Source organism: Oncorhynchus clarkii, chromosome 16 (assembly GCF_045791955.1).
Source record: "Oncorhynchus clarkii lewisi isolate Uvic-CL-2024 chromosome 16, UVic_Ocla_1.0, whole genome shotgun sequence".
NCBI lineage: Eukaryota > Metazoa > Chordata > Actinopteri > Salmoniformes > Salmonidae > Oncorhynchus > Oncorhynchus clarkii.
The window spans coordinates 9,677,788-9,689,731 of NC_092162.1; the positions used below are offsets into that span (position 1 = coordinate 9,677,788).

General features: G+C 43.9%; 1 protein-coding gene and 1 pseudogene across 1 annotated transcript; both read right to left on the reverse strand.

Annotated features, from left to right (window-relative positions):
- Positions 1-4,263: 4,263 nt before the first annotated feature.
- Positions 4,264-5,375, reverse strand: LOC139367840 (E3 ubiquitin-protein ligase TRIM39-like; annotated as a pseudogene).
- A 4,968-nt stretch (positions 5,376-10,343) lies between these two features.
- Positions 10,344-11,649, reverse strand: LOC139367441 (tripartite motif-containing protein 29-like). The gene has a single exon (XM_071105646.1). The coding sequence runs from the start codon at positions 11,647-11,649 to the stop codon at positions 10,417-10,419; it is 1,233 nt and encodes a 410-aa protein (XP_070961747.1). The 3' UTR covers positions 10,344-10,416.
- Between the last annotated feature and the right edge of the window lie 295 nt (positions 11,650-11,944).

The window sequence follows — 11,944 nt, forward strand, 5'->3', positions numbered from 1 at the left end:
TCCGATGGCAGCCCCCCGCACCAGGCTGTCTCTCTGTCTCCTCCCTACAGGTGCTCCCGCCTGTCCAGCGCTGCCAGAGCCTTCCTCCTGCCCAGCACTGCCAGTCTCCCGTCTGTCCTGAGCCGCCAGAGTCTCCCGTCTGTCCTGAGCCGCCAGAGTCTCCCGTCTGTCCTGAGCCGCCAGAGTCTCCCGTCTGTCCTGAGCCGCCAGAGTCTCCCGTCTGTCCTGAGCCGCCAGAGTCTCCCGTCTGTCCTTAGCCGCTAGAGTCTCCCGTCTGTCCTGAGCCGCCAGAGTCTCCCGTCTGTCCTGAGCCGCCAGAGTCTCCCGTCTGTCCTGAGCCGCCAGAGTCTCCCGTCTGTCCTGAGCCGCCAGAGTCTCCCGTCTGTCCTGAGCCGCCAGAGTCTCCCGTCTGTCCTGAGCCGCCAGAGTCTCCCTGTCTGTCCTGAGCCGCCAGAGTCTCCCGTCTGTCCTGAGCTGCCAGAGTCTCCCGTCTGTCCTGAGCCACCAGAGTCTCCCGTCTGTCCTGAGCCACCAGAGTCTCCCGTCTGTCCTGAGCCGCCAGAGTCTCCCGTCTGTCCTGAGCCGCCAGAGTCTCCCGTCTGTCCTGAGCCGCTCTGTCCTGAGCTGCCAGAGCCGCTGCCAGGAGCTCGTCCCAGGACCTGCCAGAGCCATGTCAGCCACGAGCTGCCAGAGCCAGGCGATGCCAGAGAATCTCGTTTATTCAGGACCCGTCTAGGGTCCTGAGGATGGTGGCGAGGGTCACCGCTCTTAAGAGGCCACAGAGGCCAGACTAGTCCATATCCCGCGCCAGAGCCGCCACCGCGGACAGACACCCACCCAGACCCAACCCAGACCCAACCAGAGTCTGTCCTGAGCCGCCAGAGTCTCCCGTCTGTCCTGAGCCGCCAGAGTCTCCCGTCTGTCCTGAGCTGCCAGAGTCTCCCGTCTGTCCTGAGCCGCCAGAGTCTCCCGTCTGTCCTGAGCCGCCAGAGTCTCCCGTCTGTCTCCCAGTCTCCCGTCTGTCCTGAGCCGCCAGAGTCTCCCATCTGTCCTGAGCTGCCAGAGTCTCCCGTCTGTCCTGAGCCACCAGAGTCTCCCGTCTGTCCTGAGCCACCAGAGTCTCCCGTCTGTCCTGAGCCGCCAGAGTCTCCCGTCTGTCCTGAGCCGCCAGAGTCTCCCGTCTGTCCTGAGCCGCTCTGTCCTGAGCTGCCAGAGCCGTCAGTCAGCCAGGAGCTGCCAGAGCCGTCAGTCAGCCAGGACCTGCCAGAGCCATCAGTCAGCCACGAGCTGCCAGAGCCGCCTCTCACGCAGGCGATGCCGGAATCGTCCTTCACTCCGGTGCTGCCGGAATCTCCCGTTTATTCAGGACCCGTGGCTAGGGTCCCCAGTCTGAGGACGGTGGCGAGGGTCACCGCTCTTAAGAGGCCACAGAGGCAGTTAAGGAGGCGGAGAAAGACTATGGTGGGGTCCATATCCCGCGCCAGAGCCGCCACCGCGGACAGACACCCACCCAGACCCTCCCCTATAGATTCAGGTTTTGCGGCCGGAGTCTGCACCTTTTTGTGGGGGGAGGGGGGGTGGGTACTGTCACGTTCTGACCTTAGTTCCTTTGTTTTGTCTTTTGTTTTAGTATGGTCAGGGCGTGGGTTGGGTGGGTTGTCTATGTTAGTTTGTCTATGATTTTCTATTTCTGTGTTTGGCCTGGTATGGTTCTCAATCAGAGGCAGCTGTCAATCGTTGTCCCTGATTGAGAACCATACATAGGTAGCCTGTTTTCCATTGTGTTTTGTGGGTGGTTATTTTCTGTTTAGTGTTGTGTTGCACCTTACAGGATTGTTCGTTGGTTGTTTATTGTTTTGTTTTCAGTGTTCATTAAAATATTTAAAATATGGACACTTACCACACTGCACCTTGGTCCTCCTCTCTATCTCCAGACGACAACTGTTACAGAGGGAAACTAGAAGACACAAACAAGTATTCATTTTATTAGTGGGAATATATCAAGAGCTGTGTGGTCTTTGTTAACAGGATTCAGTACTAAAGAGCTTTCATCTACAAGGCGTTGACCATTTTTACGACATGGTTGTGTTCCTTCATAGCAGGAATTGGAGGAACTCACTTTACATTGTTAGTTTATGTAATTATTTCTTTACAATGAGGAGATGTCTGTCACTAACCACGTTTCCATCCATAGTTTTGTTTCCACCCAAGTCATACGTTACATAAAATGGTGAGTTATTTTTGTGTTGGTAAAATTAATTATGCGAGAAATGGCGGTGGAAGTGCCTTTATGCTCAAATGTTGATATAATAACCTTCATATCGAAGTAAACTTGAATTAACCTGATGATATGGTGTGCGGTCCTTCCCCTACCACTCGGGAAACCGTGCAGTTTATTAGGCTGCAGACTCAATAAGTTATGATGAATTTCACAGGGTGGTGAAAGTCAACATTGATCTTGATGTTCCTTTCCAAAAAATACAGAGGGTCTTATTCTTGTGACATGATGCTTGACTACCATTTGACAAATAAAAATACTCTGTCTAATCATGTAGACTAGCCTCCCCACACAATATCTAACAAGAAGACTAGCCTCCCCACACAGTATCTGTCATGTAGACTAGCCTCCCCACACAGTATCTGTCATGTGGACTAGCCTTCCCACACAGTATCTGTCATGTAGACTAGCCTACCCACACAGTATCTGTCATGTAGACTAGCCTCCCCACACAGTATCTGTCATGTAGACTAGCCTCCCCACACAGTATCTGTCATGTAGACTAGCCTCCCCGCACAGTATCTTTCATGTAGTCTAGCCTCATCACACAGTATCTTTCATGCAGACTAGCCTCCCCACACAGTATCTGTCATGTAGACTAGCCTCCCCACACAGTATCTGTCATGTAGACTAGCCTCCCCACACAGTATCTGTCATGTAGACTAGCCTACCCACACAGTATCTGCCAGCTGCCAGAGTCGTCACATCTGCTTTTTAAATCAGTAGAGATGAAAATGTGATGGAAACACATTGAACTTTAGATTTTTATTCGGTACATGAAAACGTAAGCAAAAAGGTACATTTTGTGCACTGTCATCAAGCACTGATTTTAATCTGCATCAATTCAGTTTGGTGGAAACATACCACTGGTGGGACAATGTGCATTTTTTTCTATATGCAGATTCTAGAATATATTTGCATGAAAATCTGTCGCCAATTGGATGGAAACCTAGTTTATGATTGGGACTGAGACACACATTTCTGATGATTCAATAGTCTAAGGTTTACTTACAGTTGAATTTTAAAGTGGGTAGACTGACTACTCATTGGTGTTCAATATAATGTTCAGTAATTTTTATTGCAGTGCAAAGAAAAGAGTGCACAACTGTGCACAGTAGTGCATCTTGTCTTGGAAATGTCAGTACTGAGACAGACTTGGACAATAATTCAAGCAATTATCTTGAATGATTAACATTGATTAATTATTGCAATAATGAAGCCATCGACCGCACACTCTGATGTGTGTGTTACCGAGAGCTTAACTTGTACAGAAATGCAGAGTTCTTTATACAGTAGACCTAAATATGCTCAGCCATGGCTTGGTTCCACCATTTCCACGCAGACCAAGGGGAATCATCAGCCACTCTGGGTTCATCTCCTGGTTATCTGCCTCTGGTGTTATTTTGAACCCTACCTCATCTTAGTTTCCCCACATGCCAGGATAATTAGGAATACTGAGGCCCTTGTTCTGTTCCTCCAGGCTTTCTCTATCTCGGGTTAAACATACACCATTTCTTGTCTATGGAATGCAGGCTCAGTCAGACATAGACATATGCCTCACATGCACCACTAATCATAGAATGGAATGTGGCTGTTGGTTTTTATCACCAAAATATCAATCAATTGTCATCTCAAGCTATCTCCAGTAAAACCCTACACCTAGATTAGCTGCAGGGTGCTAGAGTGGAGACCATAAAACACAGCATTCACAGGACAGAAATATCTTACTGTTTGTTGAGTAAATCATTGATAAATATCCAACAAATGTGGTAAATATGTAATTTTTCTGTCACAGTCTAGACCCAGGTGCTGGCAGGAACAAGCAGTATGGAAAAACAAGTGTAGAAATCACAAGAGAAGACAGGCACTTATTCACATTCTGCATTAACAAACACGTTTCGTTTTCAGCGTCGTCAGGTTCGGAATTTTTATTACATTGCCGATTCTGTGTTGCTTAAACCTCCATGACTATAGTGGACTCTGATTCAGTCTTTGTAATTGACAGGAGTAATGACCAATGAGGCAGTGTTTTTACCAGCACCAAGATTAGCATGGTTAAAGTATGGATAGAGTTTCTCAGTGAATGTAGCCAATGAAAGAGTAGATATGAGCCCTGGCCTCCACATTGTAGAAGGATACCTAACCCTCCTCATAATCCACAAACACCACTACTTTCTGGGGCTTCTCAATGAATAGAGTTAGAGAAGGAGAGTTGTTGGCCTGACAATTATCCCTTTTTTAAAGTCCCACAGTCCAGAATCCATTCTCAGGGCTCAGTGACAACCCCTTCCTGTCGATGGACTCTCTGGCCACTCCTAACTCCCAGCAAGTCACCCCCTCCACCTGCAACTCATAGTAGAATCTCCCAGAGGAGAAGACCTCTTTTCCCAGGACAGAGCTATTGAAACTACCAACATTTTTTTGCTGTGTTAGCGGGTGCCGCTTCTGTACACCGCTTCTCACTTGTTTCCGTCCACAGACAGGCTGAGAAAGGCATTTGCTGTATCAGGGTCCAGAGTCACATCCACTGCAAACTGCTGCATCTTCTTCAGATTGATGTCAGGAAACTTCTCCATTGTTTTATTGAATTTTTCCTCAAGCTCAGAAAATGCTCTCCTAGCAGTCTTCTCCAGCTCAGACAAAGAGCTCCTCAAAACTCTCCTCACATTCGCCACACACAGCTCACTGTGAACACTGATCTCAGACCAGTCCTTAGTATTTGGAGGGGTACACAGGGATGGGAAGCTCTGGAGGGGGTGTTCCTCAGTGTGTGAGAGCTGTTCCAACTCAGTGTGTCTCCTACGTAGGTCATTGATTTCCTGCTCCAGCTCTTTAATAAACCCTTCAGCCTGATTCTCTGCTGCTAAACCCTACAGCTCCAGCAGTCTGTCATGCTTCTTACACATCCTGTCTTCCAGTTTCTCAACGGGGTCTATTAGACTCTCTGATGATGCTGCAGGTGAGTCTCACAGAAAGAGGTCAGGTACTCCAGGCTGGACTTCAGGGCCTTGAGCTTTGTCCCAGTGCAGACATCACAGGACACTTCCCCAGCCTTGGCAGGGGACTCATCTGTGTCTGTGTCTCTGATTCTGATCATCTTAAAATGATCTACAACATCTCTGAATGGTGTGTTGGTTTTTAGCTCTGGTCTTCGGTGGAATATTTGTTTACACATTGGACACTGGCACAGGTCAGTTGTATCCCAATATCCACTGATACAGACCTTGCAGGCTCAGTGAACACTTCCAGACAGATAGGGCACTGGAACTGCTCTTCAGAACAACAGATTCTGATACTTATTTCCCACCATAATTTGCAAATAAATTCATAAAAAATCCTACAATGTGATTTTCTGATTTTTTTTCTTCTCATTTTGTCTGTCATAGTTGAAGTGTACCTATGATGAAAATTACAGGCCTCTCTCATCTTTTTTGAGTGGGAGAACTTGCACAATTGGTGGCTGACTAAATACTTTTTTGCCCCACTGTATGTTATCAGAATTTTCCAAAAGTGGAATATGGGAAGAAAAACAGGAAGTGCAATGATTATGTCAGAATTCCACAAGTCCAGGTAACTATCTCTGTTTCTCCCTTTACTCACCTGAGTGTGCTTACTCCTCTTTGTCTTGACGAAGGGTAGACTTTGTGAAACTTGTGTAAAGAGTATGAGATTTCGTTACCACATGTAATTTCTGCTCACAAGTTTTTTTTTAAGCAAAGTGGCATCAGCACTCAAGTCCTCCCTGCTCTGCTGCTCTTAAAGGGACAGAGTTATTTTTAGAGTCAGGCTGTTTTCAAACCATACCAGTGGTACTCAACTCAAACCCTACGAGGTTCGGAGCCTGCTGGTTTTCTGTTTTACCTAATAATTAATTGCACACACCTGGTGTCCCCAGTCTAAATCAAATCTAATTTTATTTGTCACATGCGCCGAATACAACAGTTGTAGACCTTACCGTGAAATGCTTACTTACAAGCCCTTAACCAACAGTGCAGGTCAATAAATAGAGTTAATTAAGAAAATATTTACTAAGTAAAATATAGTGAAAATAAAAAAAGTAACACAGTAGAATTACATAACAATAGCGAGGCTATGTACAGGGGGCACCGGTACTGAGTAAATGTGCGGATGTACAGGTTATTCGAGGTAATTTGTACATGTAGGTAAGGGTAAATTGACTATGCCTAGAATATTAACAGCAAGTAGCAGCAGTGTTAAAACAAAATGTAAGTAGTCCAGGTGGCTGTTTGATTACTTGTTCAGCAGTCTTATAGCTTGGGGATAGAAGCTGTTCAGGAGCCTTTTGGAACTAGACTTGGTGCTCCGGTACCGCTTGCCGTTCAAGCAGTTGCCATACCAGGCGGTGATGGAACCAGTCAGGATTTTTTGAGGATTTGGGGACCCATGCCAAATTGTTCCAGTCTCCTGAGGGGGAAAGGTGTTGTCGTGCCCTGTTCATGACTGTCTTGGTGTGTTTGGACCATGATAGTTTGTTGGTGATGTGGACACCAAGGAACTTTAAACTCTCAACACACTCCACTTCAGCCCTGTCGATGTAAATGGTGGCCTGTTCAGCCCTCCTTTTCCCGTAGCCCACAATCATCTCCTTTTTCTTGCTCACATTGAGGGAGAGGTTGTTGGTCCCTGATTAGAGTGGGACAATAAAAAATGCAGTGGAATTGGCTTTGAGGTCCAGGGTTGAGTTTGAGGTCATATACATTAAATCCAATAGATAGTGATAGCACATTTATGTATTCCTATGGTAAACTCCCGATGGTGCAGGAAGCCAGAGTTATTTGAATTTGAAGCGCGCCATATTGCTGAATGGGTCTGAATCACTGACATATAATAGATTAGTTATTTGTTTATTAACATAACAAACGTGTGCGCAACTATGGGGCAAAACAGACGGGGTTGGCTTAGATCGCTGAAACATGTAAACTATATTTTGCCTCCAATGTTTATTGAAAACATAAATAAATTAGCAGAATGAGCCCTTGTCTCTCAAATACATCATCACAGTTGTTGGTTAGCTAGAGCATTTTAGCCATATTGTCATTGACATAATCAGTCAAAACACCTCAAAATAAGACATGGTATCAAGAACAAGATGAAACTAGCTACTTATTATTCCCCACATGGCAGTTCCTTGTCATTGCTGGTAGCTATCTGGTCATCCAGAATCCCAACAACACAGACTTCTGCCTTATTGAAGCGTGCACATTGGTTTCCTGACATTGCCATCTGAACAATCTATAAGAACAGGAGACTGCTTCCAAAATGTCCACCCGTTGTTTTCAACAGAACCATTTTGACATGACATTTGAGTAATTTAGCAGACACTCTTATTCAGAGTGACTTTGTCGTGGAAATTTATACTGATAGAGACTTTGTCATTTCGTCAAACAATTCTTTATTTAATATTGATTAATTATTGAAATAATGAGACTAGTCATCCCAACACTTGACTGTTGGGCAGAGTAGCGTGACCTTGACAAAAAAATGCTGTTACTTACATAGCTGGTCTCTAAGAATGCTTAGTCATGGCTGGTCCCACCCCTATGGTGTTATTTGTAACCCCACCTCATCTTAGTTTCCCACATGCTAGGATAATTATGAATCCTGAGGCCTTTGTTCTGTTCTTCCAGGCTCTCTCTATCTCGGTTACACCCACCACATCTTATCTATGGAATGCCAGCCTTAGGTTTTTAGGCTCCTCTCAGTTCAAACAGACATTTAATAGAACAGAAATGTCTTACTATTAGTTAAGTATATAACTGTTAACTATTAATATCAAACAAATCAAGTAAATATGTAATTTTTCTATCACATTCCCCCATTTTGAGATTTCTCTCAACTTAAAAGAAAAATTCCAAAGTTTAAAAAGACATAAAAATATCATTAAGCAATTCTCATCAATCTAAGTCAGAGTACATTTTTCATCAGTACGAAACAAATCATCATGTTGATACTGAGCATTGGTCAGCATGGTAGAAAAGGCAATTTTCATCCCTATAGCACCATCTATAGAAACTAAAATGAGCATATCTGGCTGGACAAATCCAGGTAGTGACTCCTTGTTTAATCTAACTGCACTGTCCAATTTACAGTAGCTATTACAGTGAAAGAATACCATGCTATTGTTTGAGGAGAGTGCACAATTTTGAACATAAAAAGTCATTAATAAACAAATTAGGCACATTTGGGCAGTCTTGCTAAAACAAATGTAACAGAAATGCAATGGTTCATTGGATCAGTCTAAAACTATGCACATACACTGATGCCATCTAGTGGCCAAAATCTAAATTGCACCTGGGCTGGAATAATACATTATGGCCTTTCCCTTGCATTTCAAAGATGATGGTACAAAAAAAGAATGGTTGTTTTTTTCTTTGTATTATCTTTTACCAGATCTATTGTGTTATATTCTACTACATTCCTTTCATGTTTCCATAAACTTGTGTGTCCTTTCAAATGGTACCAAGAATATGCATATCCTTGCTTCAGATTCTGAGTTACAAGCAGTTAGATTTGGGTATTTCATTTTCAGTGAAAATTGAAAAAAAGGGGCTAATCCTTAAGATGTTTTAAGTAACATTTCTTCCGTTTACTGCCCAATGAACATAACCCAGGACAAGCATCAAGATCCCACTATTTATAAGGCTTCACCTATGGCTATGCACCATTAGCACAAACCTGATATAATTCCTGAGTATTATCATTAAAAATTTCAATTTGGTTATGGATATAAATGAAATAGGATATAGGTCAAATAGATTAGGATCAGTTTCCCTTTCAGGATCAGAGATCACCTTTCCATTCACCAAGGCATGTTGAGAATAGCATTCACATTGGTTCTATCACTCAAAATGTAAACCCTCAATTTAACACATCAACACTGGCAGAATGTACATTTATATTAACATACAAAATATTAATCTCAAAATTCTAGTATTAACTCTCTCATCATGATTAATTACAGATCGCTATCTCAATGCATTCTTAGCCTAAATTACTATACATTTAGCAGTGTGTAGACCTCCACAATCAAACTGATACCCCAAAATAAACTATTTCAGAAAAGTCTAAAATATTTACGGGCACGTTGACCAACCCCCTCCGTTTCCCGGCATTCAATCTTCTGGCATTTTTTCATTTTTCTTCAGTTAGCTTCGCAGTTCAAAGTGGATGGCCCATGACAATGTCCCAATTTCAATGTCTCACCTGAGTCCCACCACAACTCCTATTATGTATTGTCCATTTGTCAACCAGTATACCGGCAACATAAGAGACGTTTTGGAATGGATCTCTCTCCATGCTCACTCCTGTCACACTCCTGAGAGAAGGGCATGAGAGAAAAGGCAGTTGATAACTTCAACTGGATGCTGTACACCGGTTGCTGGCTCAGACTCAGGTCTCTTGACAGAAGTGGTGCAGGACAGGACCGAACTGAGCGCCAAATCTTCAGCCGGTTAGAGGGGGTTTTGAGGTCTACACCGTTTGGTCAAATGATCCCTTCCATGCATTTAGATACCATCTGTAGTCACCATAACTTTGAGAAAGGACAATTCAGAACAACAATTCAGTTCAGTGAACCTCTGATTCAGGAAATCCAGTCAAGCGTTTCAATAAATCCAAACAATAATTTACCCTATGACAAATTGTTACTACCAATATTCCCAATGAAAATCTCCAAAACACATGTCAAAGCGAGTAACAACACATTCTGTTGAAACAATTTTTCCAAATTGGCTTATACTCCCACTATGACACTGTCAACCTCATCGCAGAGTCACCACTAATCCTTAGGGAGTAATCTCGATCATCCAGCAGACCCAATCTGGTGATATTTATCAAACAAAACATACAAACAAACAAACAAACAAACAACAATACACTCCTTCATACATCATTCAGTACATTTCTATATATCACTCAAGGTGTGTAAACTTCAATCCAAAAACCTCAAAGGACTGGTCATTCCCTCATTTTGACTCAACGTGATTAATGTGTAGAAACAACACTGAAAATCAAATTGGAATTACTACCCTTAACTTCCAGCAAGTCCTCTCCTCCACCTACACCTCCTAGTAGAATCTCGCTGAGGAGAAGCCCTCTCTTCATAGGACAGACTAACTTCAACGAAACCTGTCTGTGTTGTCAGGGAGATTTTTTCTTCCTTTTCTCAACTGTTTCTTGTCCTTAGATTGGACGACCCTGTCATATGCTGTATCAGGGTCCAGAGTCACATCCACTGCATACTGCTGCATCTTTTTCAGATTGATGTCATGAAAGTCCTCCATTGCATTGGTGAATTTTTCAGAAAATGCTCTCCTCACTGTCTTTTCCAGCTCAGACACAAAGCTTCTCAAAACACTCCTCAAATTCCCCACACACGTCTCACTGTAAACACTGATCTCAGACCAGTCCTTGATGTTTGGAGTGGTGTACAGGGATGGGAAGATCTGGAGGAGGTGGAGGTGGTCCTCAGTGTGTGAGAGCTGTTCCAACTCAGTGTGTCTCCTATGTAGGTCAGTGATTTCCTGCTCCAGCTCTTCAATAAACCCTTCAGCCTGATTCTCTGCTGCTTTCTGCTTCTCCTCAACATCCTCAATGAGCTCCTTCTTGCTTTTCTCAATGGAATCCATCAGATCAGTGAAAACCTGCAGACTGTCTGCTATCACTCTCTGTGTATCTTTCTTGCTGAACTCTACTGAATGTTTGATCTTCTGAACCTTCTCTAGTCGCTCCTGGATCATCTGCCATACATGTTGCTCTGTCTTCACCAGCTGAGCCTTCCTCTCACCAAACTCTTTCTCTAGAGGGACGGTGTGGTGAGTCTTGTGGTCTGCCTCAGTGCAGAACTGACACACACAAGTCTGGTCAGTCCTACAGAACAGCTCCAGCTGTCTGTCATGCTTCTTACACATCCTGTCTTCCATGTTCTCCACAGGATCTATTAGCTTGTGCCTTTTCAGGCCGGTGACTCTCTGATGAGGTTGCAGGTGAGTCTCACAGAAAGAGGTCTGACACTCCAGGCAGGACTTCAAGGCCTTGAGCTTAATCCTAGTGCAGATGTCACAGACCACTTCTCCAGCCTCAGCAGGGGACTTTTCTCTGTTTTTGACTCTGATCCTGTTAACATAATCTACAACATCTCGGAATGCTGTGTTGATATTGAGCTCTGGTCTTGTGTAGAATGTCCTCTTACACATTGGACACTGGCACAGGTCAGTTGTATCCCAGTATCCGCTGATACAGACCTTGCAGAAGTTGTGTCCACATGGAGTGGAGACAGGCTCAGTGAACACATCCAGACAGATAGAGCACTGGAACTGCTCTTCAGACAGGAGACGGCTAGAGGACGCCATTTCTGGAACACAATTAAATAACTATAAAATACTTCCTGGAATGAATCAACGTTAAACAGTATAGACATTCCTGTAATGAGTCATCGTTATACAGTAATTCACTTTCGGAATACTAAATGTAGTGTTAGATGTAAGATAATTTTTGTAGTGATATCAAAACAATTTTGACAGTTTTGACATTGTTTTTAGAGATAGACAAAGCTTTTTATCATAAAGAGAAGGAGTTAACACGAGTGTACTGTACTCTTACCCAGGTAAATTCAATCAGCTTTCTAACTCAGCTTTCCCACTTCCT